Raw genomic sequence first — 24136 nt, 5'->3', positions numbered from 1 at the left:
CAAGTGAGAGATGGCTTTATCTCCATCTGGTAGCTAGGGAAGAAGTGGTCTGTGGAGCTGCCTGTAGTCAGCTTCGTAGCCGACGGAGGTCAGAGATGAGCCTGGAAACTGGGGCTTCAATTCCCTGTATTTACCCTCTATCATGAGGCTTCCAAAGCAGGAGCCCAGGTGGGCAGCCTATGTCCAAAAGGCATCTGTGACACCTCACAGGTCAGGACACGACCTCTGTCCAGTCCTGTCCCTTCCCACAGCCTGGAACAATGCACGTTCCTTGCCACCCGTGAAACCCAGGGCGCTAGCTCTAAGCTCCCTTCAACTGGAAGCTGTGTACTAGTCTGGAAAATCCAGACTGAGTCTGAGAAGCACAAGAGATCACCTGCTGAGGGTAGGAGCCCAGTCTCAGCCCTGCTCAGACTCTGTGTGTATGAGCCTGAGGCATGTCTTCCTCAGTGGCTAGCACAGAGCAGAGGGGGTGATATGACAGGGACAGACCTTCAGTGGCACCTATGTGACAGAGATACACTTAACAGATGAACCAACCTCAAAGTATATCATGGTAGGACTAAGGCAGAGCCTTGAAGCCTGGGCTTTGGCACCTGCACGCCTGTGGCCCAGGCCACAAAGGGTAGGGATGGTGTGTGGGCTGGTACTCTGTCAGGGAAAGACTGAGGCATGTGTACCTCCCCTGAGCAAGAGCATTCCTGGGAAGGTTCCAAATAAGTTCCCAGGGCAGACAGGAAAATTACAGGGTAGGAAGGTTGGTTAAACCTAGTTTCCCACATTTTCCGGTAAAAGGGAATGATTGACAGATGGGGTAGGGGTGGGGCCGGGGAGATGGACACCTGCCACAGGTATCCAAGTGTCTTAGAGAGGGCTGGAGATGTCTGTGATGCCGTTATTTGGATCCCTCTCGGCCCAAGCCCCTCAGATCAATGTCAAGATCTTCTCCAGAAGGCTTCTCTGATCTTCCCATATGGAGCATCGGGGGCACGCAGGACTGGGGCACCAGGACCCACAGGCAAGCAGTTGATGGTGACTGTCCCCTACACTGCAGTTAGTGTCCCTGAATCTGCACCACCTCTTCCCTCCAGTCATTATGGCAGCTAAAGAAAGGCTGACAAGCCAGAATGGTGGCACAAGCCTGTAATTCCAGCCCTGGGGGTAAAGGGAAGAGGGTTAGGAACTCAAGGCCAGCCTCAGCTACACAGTGAGTTCAAAGGACAGCCTGGGCTACATGAGACTCTATCTCAAAACAACAACAACAATAACAACATTTTAATGCAGGTCCAGACATTCCCCCATTGAGAAACTCTACTGAGGCTTGTGCCTTAAACCCACAAGAGCAGGACCCTGGCTGTGTGCTTGCATCTGAGAATAAGTGTGTGTGGTGTGTGTGTGTGTGTGTGTGTGTGTGTGTCAGGGAAGGGCCTGAGAGTGTTCATGAGGGAATGAGGGATGAAGAGAAGTGGTAGATGTGAGATGGGGTGGGGATGGGGTGAAGAGGCCCTCTGCCTTTTCTCCAAGGCTGCAGAAACAGCACCATTGAACAAGCTCATAAGATCGAAATTTGTAAAGATTTTGGGGGAAACCTCTTATAAGAAAAATGGCACAAAGAAACAAAAGATGGAGTGAGAGGCATGGAGGAAAAGAAAGAAGGAACTGAAGAGGAAGAAATGGAGACACAGGATAAGCTCTGGACCCCACCCTCAGCTCAGCGCCCAGTGCCCCAAGCCCCCTTAGGACCACAACATCAAGTGTGCAGGTAACACCTGCCAGCCCCTCCCTCAGCCGCACATAGCTGGCACATCCTGCCAGTCCAACAGCTGTCCTCCACTGACCATAAAGGTCCCTTTCTCTGGTGGATGTTTGCGTTGGGCCCTGTCCTCCACCATGGCAGTCTGTAGACTTTGCTGACAAGCATGGGGAGGTTCAGGGCCTCTTCCTGTGGCTGAAGGACTTGCTTTGTGGACTCAAAGATCAGCTGGCTAAAATTCTGGTCCTGGAAGGCAGATGTTTCCAGACCCTTGATCTTCCAGGAGCTAAACAGGATCCCAGAGCCGCCTGAGTCATGGGACATGCTGCCCCCACCTTCCTCAACCCCATTCCAGAAGAGAACACACAGTCCCTGTGTCTCCTCTGTTCATGACATAAATCACTGCACCTTAGAACAGCAGCCAGTGTCAAAGACGCCACGAGTACCATCTGCCCAGAAGCATGGCCAGCCTCAGCTCCCAAAGGCCTTGGTCAGTTGGGCAAACATCAGAATCCTGTCCAATGCCGCACCCAGGGCACTTTCAAGAATAATGCTTCCCTTGAAAAGTATTGCACATATATTCATACACCTCGCTTGCTCCATTCAGACAGCACCTCTTGGTATGTGGGCCCATGGTTTCTTCATGTTGTCTGTAGGCTTCTCATCAGCATGGCAGATTCAAGACCACTGGTCTATGCGTCCTGCAGAAAGCATGGAGCTCCCAGGCAGATGTTTCTGGAAATCCTCTGTGTAGCTTCTGTTTCTTCCAGTGTTTAAGAGCAAGGCACAACTCGTGATAGGATCAGGGGACAGCCTTAAGCCTTCTCTCAGTGGGAGGCTGGACGAGGTCATGCCACCATGTGGAGACTGGCAGATGAGAACTATTTGGGCAATTAATCCTCAACATCGAGCCATCACCAATATGGAAGGCAGACGAGGATGTGCTAAAGCCAGTGAGTGCCTCGTGACATTTGACCTATGACCTTCAATAGTGGCACCCTTAACCCTTTATCAACACAAAACTCAGGCACTGTGGGCCTCAGTTAAACCTGAAAGCGTTATAACGGTCCAGGGCCACTAAATGTTGAATAAGAAATGTGTTTGGCAGTGACCATCTTTGTCTGACAGCAAGGCTGTGTTGGTTACTATTATTGTTGTTGTTGTTTTTATTGTTATTATTATTATTTAATACTGGGTTTTGGTTTTCTTTGGTGCTGGGATTGAATCCAGGGTTTTACCATGCCACAAACACTGCCACAGAGCTACACCCACAGACCTTGGGCCATTATTTCAATAAACTATTGAGTTTTACCCATATTCCAATTTTTTTTTTTAATTTTTGCTTCAACTCAGGATGTAGCTGAGGATGGCCTTGAACTCCTGATTCTCCTGCCTCTGCCTCCTGAGTGCTGGGATTACAGGCGTGCACTTCCACACCAGGCTTTACGTAGGCTGGGGATGGTATCCAGGGCTTCTGGTCCCTAGGTGTTAACTCCATCAACTGATCTATCCTTAGACCGTAGTCTGGGTTTTAAAAACAATTTTAAACACTTTGAGATTATAATTTAATTACATGTCTCCTGTCCCTTTCCTCCCTCAAGCCCTCCCATAGAACCCCTCACCTTCAAATTCATGGCCTCTTCTTTCCTAATTGTTATTACAAGCATATATGTACACACACACACACACACACACACACACACACACACACACACATTTCTAAATACAACCTATTACCTCTGTATAATGTTAGTTATATGTATGTTTTCAGGGCTGGCACAGGACAACCAACTGGTGTGCTCTTCCCTGAGGAAGGCCACGTCTCCATCTCCCAGCTAGCCACAGTTGCTTAGAGCTCTGTTTTAGGGTTGAGGGTTCCTGGGATTCTCTACACCCTGTTTGGTGGGTTCAGTGGCTTTGTCCTTGTTTTTGTGTTTGTTTGTTTGCTTTTTGTTTTTAATTTTGTTTATGTATGTGAGTACACTGTCTTCAGACACACCAGAAGAGGGCATCGGATCCCATGACAAATGGTTGTGAGCCACCATGTCATTGCTGGGAATTGAACTCAGGACCTCTGGAAAAGCAGTCAGTGCTCTTAACTGCTGAGCTATCTCTCCAGCCCCCTGGATTTGTTCTTGTGCAGCTCACGTTTCGGTGGTCATACTGGTTAGACTTTATGGATGTAGCTTCTGATGTTACTAGGAGACACGACCTCACAGCCAACTCCCTGATCCTCTCTCTGGCCCTGACAATCTTTCTGGTCCCTCTTCTGCAGTGTTCTCTAAGCCGCAGGTGTGGTAGCATTTTGTAGATGTATTCACTAGTGCGGACTATGCTCCACAAGTCTGCATTTTGATTGGTTGTGGGTTTCTGTAATGGTCTCTGTCTGTTGCAAAGATAAATACAATTCTTCAGAGTGTATTCCCAATATCTATTTATTCAGAAGAGAGCTCCTTACGTAGCCCAAGCTAGTCTCAAACCTCTTGCCTCAGCCTGAGGAAGTTTAAAAGTTCAAGATTAGTCTCAGCTACAAGAGTTCAAGGACAGCTTGGGCTACATGAGACCTTGTCTCAAAACATTTTTTTTTTAAAAGGAAAAAGGAGGGAAGAGAGAACCGGAGGGAGGGTGGAAACAGCTTTGCTTTTAGTCTCCTTTCTGCCTACCCCATTCTCACCTCCTGCTTGGAACCGGAAAAACCTTATCTTTCAGGCCTAAGGTGATCACTCTTCCGGGTTCCAGAGCCTTGTTAAGCACAATGTTTGGGCGCCCTCTGGTGGCGTTTGGCAGAAATACTTAGGCCAGAGCCCAGGTCTCGCTTTGTAGTTACCTCTGGACCCCTCTGTAGCCTCTTTGCTTGTGTTCCTATTCAATTTGTTCTGCATACAAACCTGCATAGCATCTTTCTACAAATCTTCAGGATTTCTCAGATGTGACCGATTGTTTAAGAATCCCAAAAAGTCATCCTGGATCCTGGGTGGCCTTGACTGCACAGCCTGGTGTTCTCTTAGAAGCAGGACATGAAGACACGCATAGAATATCATATGAAAACAGCGTATGAAAAGGCTGGAGTGGTTTATCTTCAAACCAAGGAAACTACCATCAGCAGATGCCAGGAGAAAGGCACTGGCTGGACTCCCTGGGAGCCTCCCAAAGTAGCCTGAGCCTTCATCTCAGATATCTGCTCTCCAGACTCCAACAGATCACGTCTCTGTGAGTCTACCCTGCTGGTGGCCATTTGTAGCCACAATCTTAGAATCTAGTATATACTCCCAAGTGATTCTATTCTTCCTACAGCATCCCCCAAATGGGCCACTGATGTGAAGCCCCCTGGATGGCGTGCTCCCTTCTGTATGACAGTCTCCTTGCTGGAGAGTTCTGTCTCCTGAGACAGTTGAGGATCCCACCAGGGTTAGATCCTGTCATCCCTGCTGGGTAGGGATCTAGGAGTGACTAATAGAGGAGGCAGCACCTGACCTGGACCTTAAAGGCTGGAGATGTCGAGAAATAGGAACAGGTGGGCGCTCGTCATGGGCCTATGACAGGGGATGGAAGACCAGGAAGGAGGAAGGTGTGAGCCATGGGCCTTTCTGCTTCTGTGTAACTAGGCACTGAGCAACAAGCTTGAACAGAGGCGTATGGCTGGGTGGGATCAAGAGGTTAGCTTTAAGATGTGAAGGGTCCTAGCTGAGCTGCCTGGTCTGGCCTCGGTAGAAGAGGATGCCCTTGCTCTGATGAGATTTGGTGCACCAGGGTGGGTTGGTACCCTAGAGAGCCTCCTGTTTTCTGAAAAGAAAAGGAATAGAAGGTGGGTGGGAAGGGGAGCCTAGGAGGAGAGGAGGGAGGGGTCTGCAATCGGGATGTGAAGTAAATAAACAAATAAATTAATGAAAAATAAAAGATGTGAAGGATCCAATCTTTAAAATTCCTGAGCTTCACACACATCAAATGTAGCCTTGCCCCATCCCAGGGAGTTCTCCAAACTAAGCTACTCCATTCTCCTCTGGTACTAAGGGCTCTTGGTCCTGAATCTTTCCAGAAGAAATCCCTGAGTCTTCCTGAGGCCATGGAACTATGGCTAGGCCACACAGGTGGGCATGTGATCTAGACATGTCAGTCACAGCATTTCACCCAGCAGGCAACAGAAGCAGCCCCAGAGGCCTTTGCGAACAGACATGTGGACCATCGGGAATGGGAGAGTGGCTCTCCAGCTCCGTGATTCTGAGCTAAAGTCCTGGCACAAGAGGAGATATTCTCAAGACAGACCCCATGTTCTCCTCTCAGGACCCAAAGAAACCAGGGGCAAATGGCTGAGGTGCCTATTAACATATCAAAGTGGACACTGGCCTCCCCAGGCTCTCTCCAAATCACAATACCTGCTCAGAGTCCTGGCTCCTTTCAGCACTTTCTCTTTCTCTCTCTCTCTCTCTCTCTCTCTCTCTCTCTCTCTCTCTCTCTCACACACACACACACACACACACACACACACAGACATACACACAGACACACACAAATACATGCAGACTCAGACACACACAGACAGACAAACACACACACATATACAAACACACAGAGACAGACAGACAGACACATAGACACACACATACAAACACACACAGACATACAACACACACACAGACACACAACACACATAGACACATACAGAGACACACAGACTCAGACACACATATAGACTTAGGCACACAGAGAGACACACACAATACACACAGACACACAACAATACACACAATATACACAGACATACAATATACACACACAGACACACAACACATACAGAGAGACACACCCACAAACACTACCCTAAACCTCTCCAGTCCCTGAGCTTTGCTTCCCTTCCCCCAACTTCTGATTCCTAAATTTCAGCTATGCGCTTTCTTAGCTCTTTGACCTGCTGGTCCTCACTCCTCTTTGCCTTCTCTTCCTCTCTCGCTCTCCACATCCCCATGGCCTGGTCTATTCTGCTGGCCATGTTCATTTCGCTACTTTCTCTCTGCTCTGGACCCTCGAAGAGGCCTCTGCCTGTGAGCTCCCTTGTATCCACAACAAACCTTCTCCCCAACCACACGGAGGAACGGTCCTTTCCTTTTCATGACTCTCCCTTCTGGTACAGGAACAATGAAACAGTGGGCCCCGGAGAATCAAAATATCCATTTGGAACCTGATGTGCTGAAGCCTGGGCACTAACTGGAGGAAGGAGCTGACGCCCAGGAAGAGTTCACCCAGTTCAACAGCTTGTCTCACAGTTAACTCTCCTGGCTCTGCGCCATCTTTTCTATAAAATTATCACATACCTACAGGAAAGGAGGAGAGGAGGAGGAGCCTTCTCCTCCCCTGTCTGAGCAAACTAAATAAACACATTTACCTTTACCAATCTTTGTACCCCAACTTCTTGAGAAGAGAGGGAAACTGTGTGGCCAGTTTGCAACCATAAGCCCACCCTCACCCCAGACACACCTGCTGGGGCCAGAGAAAGTAAGGGCCATGTGGAAGGGAACAGGAACAAGGACACGCTAACCTCATGTGGCAGGAGACTGAGGCAGAAGGATGTTGGCTTCAGGAACATCCTGGGCTTAGTGAGATGCTGCCTCAAAAGCATTTGGGCCTGATCACCATGGACTGTCGGGATCACTGTGCCATCCCTACAGCTCAGGTTCCTAGATCTGCTCCTTTGGACCTCAGGGATGTCCCATATCGTAGGATAAATGGAAGGCTCTTAGGTCAGGAGCCCCCAGGTCTTGTTTTCAGCCAAGGAGATTCTCCAAAATCCCATACATCTGTATCCACGGCTAAGGTTTATAATGGAAAAGGATGGAGAGAAAAGCCAGGTACCAGACAAAGGGAACAGGTGTGAGCTTTGAGATTCCACCACTGGTGGGTCATTTGGGTCACTTAACCCCACCCACAAAGAGCTCTGATGACAGGAGTGAAGCCCTTTCTTCTGGAAAGCTCAGACCCAGGACATACAATGTGTCCTGGGGCAGGTCACATAAGTACCTCCTCTTGCCTGGCACATCCTAAAACTCCAGGCTCTCTGAAGAAAGGCAGGTGCTCACCATAAGCCATACTGGGAGCAGTGGGCCACACTTCTCAGAGAATCACGGGAACGTGCCTGGAACATAGACACCAGACACCTGCCAAGGCTCAAGTTCCCAGGCCAACTTACCAAAAAGCAGTGGCTATGGGCCAGGGAGATGGCTCAGTGGGTCTAGGGGCTTCCTGTGTGAACCTGACTACTTAAGTTTGGAGCCCAAAAGTCATGTAAAAAAGCTAGCTTCAGCAGCTGGAGAAGGTGGCTCAGTGGTTAAGAGCACTGACTGCTCTTCCAAAATATCCGGGTTCGGTTCCCAGCAATCACATGGCAGTTTACAACTGTCTGTAACTCCAGTTCCAGGAGGTCTGACATCCCCACACAGACATAATGGAGACAGAGCACCAATGTACATAAAGTTTGTTTTTTTTTTTTAAGGCAGATGGAGCTATGCACATCTGTAATCTCAGCACACCTAAAGTGAGAGGGGAGGCACATAGGAAACTCACTGGGATAAGCACACGTCAGTGAGCTGCAGAACAGAGTATCAGAAGCAAGAGGGGCCCAGCCTCAAGAAGAAAAGTAAAAACTGACTCCTCCTGAAAGTTGTTCTCTAACCTACACACACATACACACGCACACATACACACGCACACACACACACACTGAGGTATATGGGCACCCATATTCACATGCAAACTAGAGCCAAGATCCATAACGAAAGGGCAGACTGGCCTCAACTTCCTCTCAGCCTTAACTTTACCCTTTTCCAGTGTCTTGGGAAATACAGTCATTGACACAGATCTGCAAAGATACAGCCTGTCCACCCAGGTGTCCACCACCCAAGTGCACGGATCCAGCCCCCCACCCCACACGGGTGCATGGGTCCAGCCCCCCCATACACACACAGGTGCATGGGTCCAGCCCCCCCTACACACACAAGTCCAACCCCACACACACACACACAGGTGCATGGGTCCAGCCCCCCACACACACACAGGTCCAATCCCCCCCCACACAAACAGATGCATAGGTCCAGCCCCCACAAACACACACACAGGTACATGGGTCCAGCCCCCCCCCACACACAGATGCATGAGTCCAGCCCCCCTACCACATACACACACAGGTCCAGCCCGCCACACACACATAGGTACACAGGTCCAGACACACACACACACAGGTGCATGGGTCCAGTCCTCCCAAACACACACACACAAGTACATGGGTCCAACAACCCCCCACATACAACACATACACAGGTGCAGCCCCCCCACAACCCCCACTATTACCCAATCCTTTTCACTTCTTTGCCATGAGCCTGCCAACTCTAGGAGAGCGTCCTCCTACATGAGCAAAAACTACATCTGTATTTGGGCATGGCACATATCCATAATCCCAGCACTTGGGTGGTGGAGGCAGGAGGATTGTCACAAGTTTGATGGCAGCCTTGGCTAGCTAGCCACCACTATAGTGTGAAACCCTACACAGCTAAGATTTCTCCTGCGGGAGAGTCTTAGTGTTTTTACTGCTGTGAAGAGACACCATGACCAAAGCAACTCTTATAAAGGAAAACATTAATTGGGTGGAAATGTTTAATCACAGCTCAGAGGCTTAGTCCATGATCACATGGTGGGAAGCATGCTGGTGTGCAGGCAGACATGGTGCTGGAGAAGGAACTGAGAGTTCTTTCTACAACTGGATTGGCAGGCAGCAGGAAGAGAATGCCACCTCGAGCCTGGTTTCAGTATCTAAGACCTTAAAGCCCACACCCTAGTGACATACTTCCCCCAACAAAGTCACACGTCCTAATAGTGTCACTTCCCTATGTGGGGGCCATTTTCTTCACCACCACAGTGGGTGATCATTATCCTCCCTCCCCAAGGTCCCAATGACAAACTAAGGTACAATTCCATCAAAGTTCACCCTGGGGACCCCGTGACGTCACTAGGCTTACTTACAGAGGAATGAGTGAGTGGATACTAGGAGGAGCCTGGGTGACCTCAAAGCAGTGTGCAGGAAGGTGTGCACCCGGCATAGGTTGTGACTCCCCCATGACTTCAGAGATGAAGCCTCTTCCCCTAATACTTCCCCATCTATATACTCTACCCCTCCCTATACACACACACACACACACACACACAGCACCCCTGGCCAAGTCACACACGCACAGAATTATATACAAGTGGTTGGGAAGAGTGGTCAAAGCCCTGTAAAGGTCCACGCAGGGAGGACTGTGCAGGGCGGGAAGACACGGGGTGTTGATAGAGAAACAATTGATGGTTTTCCCTCCGCGATGGGGGTCAAGTCCAGGAGCTGCTCATGCTAGGCAAGTAAGTCTTCTTGCCTCTCAGCCCAGATGCAGCCCTTCTTTCCCCTATCTATCTGCAGCCTGAAGACATTTCTCAGGAGACAGTCAACGAGGGCTGACAAGATGGCTCAGCAGGTAAAAGCGATTGCCACTTACTCCTGACGATCTGAGTTCGATCCCGCAGAGCCCACAGTGGCAGAGAGAATTATCTGTTCCAGAAGTGTCTTCTGATTTCTATATGTGGGTATAATTCATATAGTAAGAGAATCACCTTAAATGAATGAATGGTTAGCACTATTTTGAAAAAAAAAAAAAACATTTAATTCCACTAAGTCACTGGGGAAGGGCAGATCAAAGCCACAAATGAGGTGTCACCTCGCCCCAGTCAGGATGATTCTGATCGAGAAGACAAAAACAAGCCAGTCATGGTAACACACACCTGGAATTCCAGAAAGTGGGAGGCAGAAGTATGATCTGGAATTTAAGGACAGCCTCTACTATATAGTGAGCTACAAAAGAGACCCCTACATACATACACACACACACACACACACACACACACACACACCACCCCAAAACGAAGAAACAAAGAGTAGAAGTTGGTAACAACTTGAAGAAAAAGGAAGCTTTTCTATAGCCGGTGGCTACGCATATTACTTCAGTTATCCTGGAGGACAGTATGGGTGTTTTAAAAAAACAAAACAACAACAACAAAAAAAAAAAACAGAAATAAAACCACACACTACAGCAAACTCAGTGCTGGTTATATACCCAGGGGAAGGGAAGGAAGATGGCAAAAGAGACATCTGCCCACTTCCTCTCTCTGAAGCACTATTCACATCAGTGAATATGGAACCAACCTAGGAGCCCATAGTCGGACTTAAAATGTGGTGCCTAGGGGCCTGCCTGGCAAGACAACTCAGCAGTAAAGGCACCTGCAGTCAAGTCCCTTGAGCTGAGCTCAAACAGCAGGACACACAGAACGGAAAGAGAGAGTGGATTCCTGCTGAACATTTCTCTGACTTCCACACGTGTGCCATGGCATGTACCTACACACAAAATAAAGACAACAATGTGCTTTTTAAATGAGATATACACACACACACATGAAATAGTATACAGTCATTAAAAGGATGAAGTCCTGTCAATATGGATGAATTCGGAGGCCCTTATATTAAGTGAAACAGACCAGACATAGACGGACAGCCACTGCATAGTCTCGTATAGAAGCTGAGTAAGTCCATCTCACAGAGTGGTCATGAGCTGTAGATGAAAGATAAGTGTGGGGGAGAGGCACAGGGAGAGGATGGGTAATGGGACTACTAGAGTTCCATACTGGGTGGGAAGATCGTAATTGACAATGACTTACATATTTTGAAAAGCAAGCACAGTGTGTGAGAATGTGACGTTGGAGTCCAGCCAGGCCACAATGTCTGCAGCACCCGCTCTCACAGATACTGACGCTTCCCTGCCTCCTTCCTGGGGATCAGAGAGCCTGGCTGTGGGCTCGCTCCCCCATCCTCACTGAAGAGCCCCATGTCTGCTGTGTAGACTCTGATTTCCTCTCTTCGGAGAGCCCGCCATGTTGTCAGTTTCTGGTTCTAGGGCCTGGGGTTCTCCTCGAAGCCTCTGCCCTGCTATTACTCCTACCTGCCAATGATGTAAACAACGTCTCTAAATTACTTCCCAGTAGCCGGACTCAGTGTTTTCATTGAACTATCTCTTGCCCCATGAAGCCCTTCTCAGGGGACTTTGAATGTTGCTAACACAAAGAAATGATGAATGTTTGTGGAGACAGACAAACAGATGTGGCAGTGCCTCGATTTGCCTGCTGCACAGTGTATGTATGTTCTGACATTTCCCGCTGTGACTCATGAATAGATTCCGACAATTTCTCTGATGTCGCATGTCAGTTAAATATCTATGTGTATGATAGGGGCTTTGTTTAGTTTCAGTTGAGCACTCTCCCTCTCGAACACCCTAAAATGTGTGTGGTGGGCACAGGGCTGGGCAGGTGGGTGCCAGGGACGTGACCCGTGTGGATCTGTGTTTGTGCACATTTGTTTTTTTCTCTTAGGTTTATTCTCAGCTGCTCCGGTGGCCCAGCTTTCCTTCCTTAAAACTTGAATGAAGTCACTATATGTTCTGTCCAAGTCCCCAGAACTCTAAATACCAGGGAGAAGCAAGATGCTAAGAGAAGAGGGGGTGACACACTGGCTGAAAACAGGGACATGTCCAGGGGAACTGGGGAGCAGTGGGCTTTCTAGAAGTCTGGACGGCTTCACTCTCTGCTGCCAGTTGGCCTGGGTCTGTCCCCAGCAACATTCTGTCTGCTACTAACCCAAGTGACCATGGGAATCCAGACTGCTGGGATATGTCACCAGTGGGTGAATTCTTTCAGAATAAATGCTGATCCATGAAGTAGAAAAGCCACACTTTCCTTGAAAGTCGAGGATGCTCACAAGGAGGGCTCCCGAGGGTGGACTGGGCATCATGAACTGTGCAGCCTCCTTAGTGCTGACCCAAAGACTTCATTCAACAAACCAGCTTCCAGCCTGGGCTGGTGAGAGACTCAAGCCCTGCCCCACGGTGTGGTTCTCACCATACTTGGAGGACTTTCTTGTGGTCACATGGTCGCCTGTCTAGAGTTGAAGTTCCCAGGCAGGGTCTGGCCTCCACACCCCACTCTCATGCCCAAAAAAGCTGGTTAAAAGGAAGATGTGTTTAGGTAGGGGACTGTCGGGGAGGGAGGATGCCAGCCAGCTGAAGTAGTTTAAATGGAAGAGTCTTCTGAAGTGACTCCAGAGGTTTTAGTCCAAGGTCACTAGGCTGGGGTGTGGAGGCCAGCTTCTCTGTCACTTTGACCAGATTTGGGGTTGCCTAGGAGATGTATCTCTGAGGTTAATCTGTGTAGGTTTCCAGACGCTTTAAATGATGCTGGAAGATTGATACTGACTATGGGTGGTATTGTCCCATGGGCTGGGATCTCAGATCAATTTTAAAATAGAGGCATGGCAGGGAAATGAGCTGAACACCCTCATTCACCTTTCTCTGCTTTCTGTCTCGGGTGCACATGCCTCACACTCTGACTGCACACCTCCTACCTGCAGGATATGCCTGCTATGACAGACTGTATCCTCCGACCCTGAGCCAACATGAGCCCTTCTTTCCTGTGCTTTCTTCTTTGCTTTTATCAGGTATATTGTGCAAACAATGAGAAAAATCACCATTTCAGGAGAAGCCTGAGCTGAAGCAAGCTGTTCACTTGGCCCAGAAGCAAAGAGAGAGGGGGGAAAAGGTCAACATCCCATAATTCCCTGCTTCCCACTGGGCTCCATCTCCTGCCACCCCCTTGTATTCCACTGGCGGGGGACCAAGCCTTTAACACATGGCCCTCCGGGGGTCTCTTATGGAAATCACAGGGGCCTGTGAGCCGAAGAGTCACAGCGGAACAGTCTCCAGATCTGGTAAGAAATAAAAATAATGTGTGGCTCTTTTGCCAACTGGACAAGGCCTAAGGAAATCAGTATTTGTATGCAGGTCAGCACAGAGGGACCTCAGAGAGCATACGCTGCTGACTGGGCTGCCTCTGACAGGTCAGCCTGCCTGAAAAACCAGTTTGTTGTGCTGGAGTCACCATATGGCTTAAGTTTACTGGGACTGCATGCTTAGCTCACACAACATCCTGGGTTCCATCCCCAGCTTACAACTATGAGGCAAGTTCTAGAACTGGGTTGTGGTGGTGTTTGAAAACCTCAGAAAGGCTATGTGGAAACTTTCATATTCTGTGTTTCAGGAAACAAGTTGAGTGTGGCAGTGATGCCCCCGTCCCCAGCACTTGTGGGCTGAGGCAGGAGGTTTGCCATGAGTTCAAGGCCAGTTTGGCCTACAGAGTTCCAAGCCAGCCTGCATTAAGAAAAGGAAGAGGGACTGGGGAGATGGCTCAGTGGTTAAGAGCACTGGCTGCTCTTCCAGAGGTCCTGAGTTCAATTCCCAGCAATCACTTGGTGGCTCAGAATCATTTGTAACGGGATTTGGTGCCCTCTTCTGGCATGCAGGTGTAAATGCAGATAGAGCACTCATACATGAAGGGAGGAAGGAGGAAGGGAGGAAGGGAAAGAGAACAAAGCCATGACTTGTCACATGGCCATTCCATTTCTGGGAATCTGAAAATAACCCAAGATGAAGCCCAAACCCAACACAGCGCTCTTTATAGTAACAGCAGAATCAGGGTCCAAAAACTCACCAGGGAAGATCCATAACAGCCAATAACATGTACCTACTAAGTCATTTTATATTTTTATTTCTGTTGTGTGAGGGTATCATGTGTGTGCCTCAGCACAGGGGTGTGTGTGTGTGTGTGTGTGTGTGTGTGTGTGTGTAGGTCAGGGGACAACTTGCTAGAGTCAAGCGTCTCCTTCTACCATATGGGTCTCAGGAATCAAATCAAGTCATGTGACTTTACTCACTGAGCCATCTCCTAGACTCTTATGAGGTGATTTTTTTTAAAACGCAGGCATGGTTCAGTGGGGGGAAAAAAAAAAGCTCATATCACCAAACCTGACAACCAGAGTGACCCTCGGGACCCACATTTGCTGGAAGGACAGGACCAGTTCCCTCAAGTTGTCCTCTGACCACACACACACACACACACACACACAATAAATGCGATGATTTTTAATTAAAGGAAAAATCACGAGGGAATGGTCCATAATGTGCTAACACACACCCGGTTTTATCTCTGCTTTGTAGCTGAGACACAGGGGTGTGCTTACTGACAGAGAGGCTAATTTAGACGGGAAGCATCTTTGCAATAATGCTAGGCATCTCAAACTGTGCCTGGTCCTCTGTGGATGAATCAGGCTTGCCTTCTCCATGGTCTCTCTCGCAATGGTAAGAGCACAAAGCTGACCGAGGTAGTCTGGACCACAGGGTCTCATTTGCAAAGGTCGACTCTTAAGACAACGCTAAGGCAGAATAAGCAAAGGTTTCTCAGCAGGTGGTGTTTATAAAGTTTTTATTTTCCATTTTCTTAAAAATAACATTTGCTTTCCTTTATGCGTGTGTAGAGTGAACTTGTTTCCTTAGGCTGAGTAATAGGCAGATAAAGACCACAGCAAGGTGAGGGGCTCCGGGTGGAGGCAGGTGGGGATGGGCGGGGCAGGAGGGGCGTGGCGCAGAGGAAAGTGCGGGGCAGAAGGAGGCGGGGCACAGAGGAAAGGGAGAGAATGGGGTCACCCATGGGATGCTTGAGTGCCCACCAACGCACACACGGGCCTAACACTTGTTCAGTTTTTTTTTTTTAAGACATCTAAAATTACTGAGAGATACAACGTCAGCACTGAAATCTACAGACGGAACCCAAGCACTTGACCACAACGGTAACTCTAAGCTCAGTGATTACACATTGGACAGTTTGAGTGGGACACGGGCTGAGAAGCGGGTTGCTGTCTGACTTGGAACGGATGTCTTGAATCTCCTTTCACACACCCCAGGTCCTTCCCTGGGACAACTGCAGGCGGGAGGGCTCGTGATGACCCAGGTGTCAAAGATGGGCCCCTGGTTCTTTCCAAGGGTTGTGGTCTCAGGCTTTGGGGTGCCCATATCAAAAGACCCCACCTACCCACTTAGTAGTGAAGCCGAAAGCAGATAAAAGCTCAAGAATGGCCAAGTGGGTACCAACTGAAACCAGGGGAGGGGGCTGGAGTAAGGACGGACCTGTGCCCACCCATCACATGTGGTCACGACTCCTGTAGAGCACTGGGGATGGGGGGAGTCAAGATGTCCCATGACTCTCTCACCAACTTTGCCTCCTGTCTGGGCTCTCAGGCTAAGCCCCATCCCTGCTCTTCCCGGGACCTCGGAGCGGTCTCCCTAGGCACATTTACTCCCTCCAACCTCAAACTGCTCCAGCCTACACCATGCCTCCCAGCACTCAAGGGCTAAAGAGGCTCTTAGTAGGGCAGCTCCAGGGCCCGGCAAGATGTGGTGCTGCTGTAATTTGGTTGTACCCTTTCCAACACAGCCCTAACTCTCCTGCCCACAGCAAGGGAACGGGAGCTGGCAGGAGCGTGGAGGAACTGAACTGGACAGCCAGTTTATTGAAGGATGAGGCTGCAGGACTGACAATAATCTGACCTGTGACCTCGCTCCTGGGGAAACCTGAAGCTTACTTAACCAGGAGCTACTTGGGGACGTTCTGCCCCACCAGGAACAGCTGCTCTGCCTACCTTTGTGGGACTCTGTCTCAGTGGGGGTGAAGGGCAGTATGGGGTGGGGGTGCTTGAGAGAGGGACAAACTTCTGGACCCCTGAGGCCTGACCAACACCTTCTGCTTTCTTCCTAAAACATATTTACAAAGTCAGATACAAAAATCAGAAGATCCAGGGACACACAGAGCACAGCTCCCCAGCGGGGCGGGGTGAAAGAAGGAATTGCTTCTTCCTCTACACCACCCCCTCCACACCCCAGAGAGAGCCTAAAATCTTTCACAGCTACCCTGGGATGTTCTGGAAATCCAGCTAGGGTAGAGGAAGAATTAGACTCCATCCTAGCGAGAGCAGGAAGTTTCAAGTAACTCCAGCTGGAGGAGGGGGAGGGGAGGGGAGGAGGAAGGGGAGGAGGAGGAACGGGTGTTTCTAGAATGCAGAGGGCTGATGTGACTGAGCCAGGGACCAGAGGATGATTGCAGAGGCCTGAGGAAGGGAGGGAGGGAGGGAGGGAGGAGGAAGAGGATGGGATTAGGTGACAGTCACCCGGAGAGTCAGAACTGTGTCGTGGGATGAGAAGCACTTTATGGAGCTTAGTGGTGTGTCCATATTTCCCCCAGGGGATGACAAGGAAGGTGGCCATTCCAGGGTGGCAGAAGGAATGGGAAGGAGGAGGCTCTTCCCTAAAGTCCAACCGATACTCAGTGGATGTAACCAGCCAGTGCCCAAGAGGCTGGGGGAAAGCCAGACTGGGGCTTTGTCCTGCAAGCCTCAGCACAAGGACCCCAGTAGCTGCCCAGCCTTACACCACACAGGGGGCTGCTCTCACTCTCCCTAGCCATCAGGGTGGCCCTCAAGTGTCCCCTCTCTCTCTCTCTCTCTCTCTCTCTCTCTCTCTCTCTCTCTCTCACACACACACACACACACATACACACACACATACACACATACACACACAGAGGTAAGCATGCATGCACACATGCATGCACACACGCACCAAAGGATATCAGGTAAGAAATTCTTCATCAAATATATTAAGGAATTTCCTTTGAGAGGGGGAAGTGGGGAGCAATAAACACACAAAATCCCATAGGGCATCTGGGTAAAAGCCCCTCCCACTGGGCTTGGATACCAGGGCATGGCCTCAGGGCCTAGCTGCCCAGTGTGGTCCCCTCTGATACATTGTTCTCTATTCAGATATGCTGTAGGGTTTTAAATTAAGTCTGGGGCACAGTTCTGCTGGGGCCATCTTGGGGACCCTTTAGACAGAGGAAAGCCATGGTTATGAGGACTAAGGTTTGGGGCCTCTCCTCCAGGACAATCTCTGGGCACAGGAAGTCACAGCTTCCCATGCTTCCTCACAAGGATCTCAGGGACATGGCTTTCTACTGGTCTAGTCAAAAGGGGACCATTTCCTAGAGGGTCAAGGAGGCGGTGGGTAGACATGTACTGCTTTCTGGTCCTCTGCTCCTCAGGACAAGGGAGGCCCTCACCAGGGAACAGAGGTCGCAGCTGCAAGCCCTCATAGCAGGCTGCACCAAAGCTCAGATGGATGATGACAGTACCCATTTGCCAAGAAAGCAGCCTAGAGCCCCATGAGGCAACAGGTGCTGACTGGGTCAATCTGAGATCTGGTATCAAAGGACCTATCCTCCTCTGCCTCACGGTCTCTGCCTGTTCTGCTGGGCTCTCTCTGGAGATAATCTATCAGGTGTGTCCCATCTTTTGACATTGTAACAGAGCATTGTCATCTACAACGTCCACACTCAAGAACTCTTCAATCCAGTTATCAAAAGAACAAAAAACAGTAACAAAAAAAACCTCCTATGTTTCAAATAAGTTCACTGTTTTGTGTTGGGCCACATAGACAGCTATCCTTAACGAAGCAGCCCAGGGCCACAGTGGGACACACTTGCGACTGGGCCTTGGGATGTCAGCAGAAGGGTAAGCCTTGTTGTGTGTGCCTTGGGATGTCAGCAGAAGGGTAAGCCTTGTTGTGTGTCCAGTCCTGCCTTCATCAGCACAAGACCATGGTGGGGCTTTCATATCAGATCAGCCCGATCTGAGGACGATGCTCAGCTTTCAGCTTCCTGCCCTTCCTCTCTCTGGCCTCAGAAGAGGAAGGAAGAAAGGCAGGAGGGGGTTGGGTTGATTGGGCAGGGAAGGAATTGCAGGTATTGGGTGAGGGACAGGATGAGGGGCATCTCGTCTCATTGATTTTGGTCTCTTAGTGCGTCTATGTGTGTGAAAGTGTGCATTTGAAAATCAATAACCTTTGGGTGACTCGCATGACACACACATGCACACACGCTCGCACACGCACACGCACACGCACGAGCACCCCAGTCACGCAAGCAAGCCACGCTCTCCAGTCCTCCCCACTGGAGCCAGGGTCCTTCGCACTGACTTCCGGATCCATTTGCTAAGTTGCCTGCTGTTGTCCAGGTCTCTTCTGGCCCGTCTTTCTGGCCGTCGGCACCCTGGCCTGCCGAGGCCGTCAAGGGCCATCTACCAGATGTAGCCGCCGTCATCTGCCTCACCCGCCTCACCCTCCTCCTCCTCAGCCTCCTCGCCGGCCTCTTCTGTCTCCTTCTCCTCCTCATCCTCCCAGCCGACACCGCTTCCAAAGTCCCCGGAGAAACCCACGATGTCATCTGTTGGGAAAACAAGCGAATGGCCGGTAAGGAACCTCCACCCTGCGTCTGCTCTCTCAGCCTGGGGTCCTGCCCCACGGACACGGCCCTGAGAACTAGGCGTGTGCTCCTTACCACAGTCAGGGTTCCCACGCATGCGTGTGCCGGTCAGCTCCAGCCCCAGCTGGTCCACGCACCAGCAGTCACCGCTGCTCTGGTCACACTGCATCTTCCGGTAGTAACCATCCTCATCACAGCTCGGGATGAAGACACCTGAGGGTTAGGGCGGGAGTCCGGAGAGTGGGCTCTGGAGTCGTGTGTGAGCAGGGGCCTAGACGGCCTGAGAGCCTGGTACTGACACCCACCCCCTAAGAAACCAGACACGCATGGCTCCTGACTGGAAGCACAGAGCCCCCTTCCCCGGTGTCCCTGTGTCAGTCACATGCTCAGGCTTCTTCGAGGATGCTATCAGGTGCTGCTGTTTCCTGTGTCTCATGGCCTTCCTTTTGTGGGACAGTCTGGCCTCACGTGTTAGTAAGTTTGATCTCACTCTTGGTTTTTCTCCAGCTAGGAGTGCGGAGTTTCTCTTCCTTCATTGGGGCTCACTCATTTCTCTCAGGTCCCCAGATTGTCCACGAGGCATCTTCTGAGATGTTTTAGTCAGGGAGGTTGGGGGGTGTCGGGAAGGGATAAGAACCACAGAGACAACCAGGGTGGCTAGAGTGGGGATCCTAAGGCCTGGGGGCCTGCTTGGAGGAGTGGATGATAGAATAGCTTCCTCACCGAGCCTGGAGGTCAGTAGGCCTACTCAGCACAGCCCTATGGGGGGGGGGGGGTTGGGGACTGGGTGCTCATTCAGTGTGCTGGTCTTGTGAGCTCAGTCATATGACTCTCAAGGAGCCACAAGGCCCACCTCTCGGGATCGCTATACCCTCAACATCACCCTCCAGCTGCCTGGGCCCCTTCCTACTATGTTGTTGTTGTTGTTGTTGTTGTTGTTGTTGTTGTTGTTGAGACCTCAAGGTTTTACCTGATGCCATCGGTGTATGTCCCTGGCTAGTCCCCCAGAAAGATCTCCACTGGCCTATCAGGAGGCTTATGCCCACCTGCATTCTCCCCGAGCACCTACACAACAGTCAGAGTTGGGAATCCTCTTCCCGATTCTGCATGCTCAGTGCTCCCATGGCTGGGCCGTCTAAAGGCTTACACGGCCATGAACCTCGTCTGCCTTGCCCATCGGTTCTCATCTAGGCTGGGCTGGGTCTCTCCTCTCTCCAGGGTCTTCACTTAGAATGTGAATGAGCATCTCCCGTGGAGGGGGGTGAGCATCTCCCGTGCAGGGGGTCCCATTCCAGCCTCAGACACACACCTGTTGCAGTGAATTTAAGTAGCGGACTCTCCAGCCCTGGTCTGGCTAGCCCAAAGTGTTTAAGCATACTCCCTGAGGGGCAGCTGAGGAGACTCTTGCCTACCAAGCCAATGAAACCAGGAGAGGTGTTTTCCTGTGCCGTCCTAGGCCAGGGCCTCTTCTTGGTTCACCATGTGCCATAAAGCCAGGCAGTTGAAACCTCTGGGCCTCAAGGAAGCTTAGGGAGGCATCCCTGGCCCCTCCTCTGCAGTCCCTCCCTACCTGGCTTCTTCTTGGCTGCCTCCTGGATCTGTGTGCGCTCCAGTTCTGCCAGACAGGGGGGCTCTGTAGAGAGAAGCAACCTTAGGGTCGGCCCATGGTGCTGAAAACATACTGAACCCCCCAAACTTAGAACATTTTGTGGGGGCTCTGCAAAATAAAAACACCTGGTCTCTCACATCAGGCCACACCAGGATGGTGGTGGCATGCACTGATCCTACTAAGATCCTCAAACCAATGTAAGGCTCTGTTGGATGGAAACACCCAGCGTTCAGTTAAGGGAGATCATCACCGCTTAAGACAGGCTAAGGATCCCAAGAATCCCAGGGTTCTCTGGGGTGATGGCTCTCATAGGATAAGCTAAAAAGTTCAAAAGAGAGCTGGCTATGGTGGTGCCTACCTTTAACCACTGCATTCTGGAGGCAGAAGCAGGTGGATAGCTGTGAGTTGTTTTTTTTTTAAGATTTTTTTTTTAAGATTTATTTTATTTATTATATATGAATACACTGTAGCTGTCTTCAGACACACCAGAAGAGGGCATCAGATCTCAGTACAGATGGTTGTGAGCCACCACGTGGTTGCTGGGATTTGAACTCAGGACCTCTGGAAGTACAGTCAGTGCTCTTAACCACTGAGCCATCTCTCCAGCCCAATAGCTGTGAGTTTAAGGCTACCCTGGTCAACATAAAAAGTTCCAGGAAATCCCCAGTCAGATAGTGAGTCTTTGTCTCAAAAACCAAACCAAACAAACAACCCACACAACAACAACAAAAATTCAGAAGAGGCAGAAGGGACAGGCAGGCACCACAGGCTGAGAAACCGTAGGAGAAAAGAAGACTAGAAGATGTTAGACTTAACCCCCGGGGGCCTGAACATAACTGGTAGCCTGTCTCTACTGTCTGGGACCTTGGGGAGACCATGGCCTTCCAAACCAGAGGTCTGCCTGATAGTAAAACAGGACATCTCAAGCCTTCTGCATTTGCGGAAGTGAGATGGACAGCAGCACCCTGTGGAGCGGACATGCTGAGGCAGCACAGGCGGCAGCAGGCTGGTCAGCACACTGAGGACAGAAAGGCTCTTGGGCCTCAGCATCACTAAGGGAGGCGTGACTCCCATGGTGCCGTGCATCCTGAGTTCCTCAGTTTGTGCTCACGCAGCCTCTGAGATAGATACTGTTATCTCCCAGAAATTGAACTCACAAAGATGTGGTCACTTATTTGGAACCCCAAATCAACATATGGTGGAGCCCTAGCCAAGCCTTGCCTTAGGCTGCAGATGCTTCTCACTTTGACCATTCAGTGGTCAGCAGAGGCACTGGGTTCACCCCAGCAGCTGGCCAGGCAGCTCACTAGGACCTCAGTTTCTCCATCATTTGCTCCTTGGCCGAGGTGTTTCTAAACACAGACCCAGCTCTGGATCTGAGCACACACGGCTAACAGATGCCAAGCAGCAGGTGTGGTGGTACACCCTATAATCCCAGCACTCAGGAGACAAAGAAGACCACAGGTCCAAGGACAGTCTGGGATATGGAGTGAGTTCTAAGCCACCTTGGTCTATATGCTACCCTGTCTCCAAAAGATGAAAGAGACACAGTAAAAGTAAAAACTGGGACAGAAGCTAGAGAGATGGCTCAGCGGTTAAAAGCATTGACTACTCTTCCAGAGGTTCTGAGTTCAATTCTCAGCAACCACATGGTGGCTCACAACCATCTGCAATGGGATTCAATGACTTTCTCTGGTATGTTTGAAAACAGTGACAGTATGTATGTATGACTCACATACACGAAATAAATAAATCTTTTTTTTGTTTAAATCTGGGTGTGGCTGGTGCATGCCTATAACCCCAGCATTGGGGAATCACACGAAAGCCACATGGTGAGGTCCAGGATATCCTGGAATGTATGAAATCCTGTCTCAAAAAAAAGAAAGTCTTCATGTGTGGGCTAATGATAACTTACATAATCAACTGTTTGGGGTAAAGAAGATGTGACCATCAGAAGGGAGCCATGAAAAACTAATGTGTCCTCAGCTCCAAGGCCCTCTCCTGCACCACCCCCTCTCAGATTCTCCAAGGGCCCCCCAAAACATGACATACATAGTTGTATGTATGTGTATTATCACGTGTGTCTATGTATGTGTGTGTGTGTGTGTGTGTGTGTGTATTTGCAAGGGCAGGTTTGTACATAGCATGTTGTACATGTGAAGGTCAGAGGACAACTCTGGGGAGAGCATTCCCTCCCTCCACCTTTCTATAAGCTATAAGTTCTGAGGCTGAAACTAGGTTCATCAGGGCAGATGCTTTATCCACAGAGCCAGCTCGCGATCCCTCATGTTGATTTCTATTTAATTTATTTAAAGGTATCTAAAAGCACACAAGCCTTGGGACCCACAAAATCCAGTCCACCTGGGAGTCTGCCCTGGGTTCTAATCAGTGAGAGCACCCCTGATAGATACAGCAAAGAGATGGGCTGAGAAGGCTCTGAGCCTAAGGGTGTGAGCAAGAGGCAACCACTGTGACTCCCAGAAAGAGGCTATGGTTGGGGCTCGGCCCTCAGGAAGGAAGCCAGTGCCAGAGAGCCACGGGCAGTACTCACTCTCCCTCCAGAAACAGAAGCACCACTCAGCAGTAGAGACGCGGCCATCTTTGTAGGTATCACAGGAGTTGAAGAAGGGGCGGATGCAGACCTCGTATTTGTCCAGGTTGATGGCAGCCAGTTCTGTCTGGTCCAGGAAGAGGTCTCCACTGGTGTCCAGCTTAGAGAACATCCAACCGATGGAGTCCTTGCAACTGGCCCCCAGGCTCTTGTCCAACCCTGGAAAGGAGACTGGAATTCAGATGGGCTCTGCTGTCCATGCGTCTGTCCATCCATCTGTCCATCCGTCTCTCTATGTATTTCTCAGCCCCAGCCCTCTGTTCAGAGTCAGGTTAGCCTGAAACTACCACGGGGTATGGAAAACAAAGACCCAAAGGCCTTTGCCTCTACCCTTACATAGAACTGTACCTGACCCACTTGAAGCCTATTTTACAAGCCTTTCTGAAGATGTTTCTTGGCTACTGAGGATAAGAACCAGGGCTGTAAGTATGCTTGGCAGTGTTCTCCCTGGCTATATCCTTGGGCCTAGAAAACAGCATTTCTTCCCGTTTCCTTGGCTACCCCCTGGAGGGACTAAGCTCTGGCACCCATGGCTAAAGCCATCCGACCACTCTACTTCAAGGTACAGCTCTTTGGGGGTTCACATCGTAGGCTTGGAATCTGACAAGGAAGGGGACAGAAGCAGGCTGGCCCCGTGACACCTGTCTGCTGGGCCCCTTCCTGTCTTCCCTACCTCACCCCACCCCACCCCAGGCACAGTATTGGTCCCCATGCCACCTGCAGGGCTAGCTGCACTGCTGGCTGAGCCGTTTTGCTTGGAGTTCTCACGAAGGAGCTGGAACCAGTCACGGAGCCTATCCCCCAGGTCGGCCAGGTCCTGTCCTGTGCAGGTCTCTGCGATGCAGAACAGAACAGAAAACAGAACAGAACAGAACAGAACAGAACAGAACAGAACAGAACAGAA

At 50.2% G+C, this 24136-nt stretch overlaps 1 protein-coding gene across 1 annotated transcript in view; it reads right to left on the bottom strand.

Annotated features, from left to right (window-relative positions):
• Positions 1-15110: 15110 nt before the first annotated feature.
• Spock2 (SPARC (osteonectin), cwcv and kazal like domains proteoglycan 2) overlaps positions 15111-24136 on the bottom strand; it is a 28030-nt gene continuing 19004 nt past the window's right edge. Inside the window, exons 7-11 of the mRNA XM_028776885.1 lie at positions 23950-24066; positions 23173-23391; positions 20583-20645; positions 19088-19225; positions 15111-18973 (exon numbers count right to left, since the gene is read on the bottom strand). Coding sequence (XP_028632718.1) covers positions 18828-18973; positions 19088-19225; positions 20583-20645; positions 23173-23391; positions 23950-24066 — 683 coding nt within the window. The 3' untranslated portion in view covers positions 15111-18827. The remainder of the gene's footprint in view (positions 18974-19087; positions 19226-20582; positions 20646-23172; positions 23392-23949; positions 24067-24136) is intronic.

The sequence above is a fragment of the Grammomys surdaster genome, unplaced genomic scaffold (genome assembly GCF_004785775.1).
Source record: "Grammomys surdaster isolate TR1022 unplaced genomic scaffold, NIH_TR_1.0 273, whole genome shotgun sequence".
NCBI lineage: Eukaryota > Metazoa > Chordata > Mammalia > Rodentia > Muridae > Grammomys > Grammomys surdaster.
Note: the sequence above shows the minus strand (reverse complement) of the source record. Positions and strands in the feature narration are given on the sequence as shown.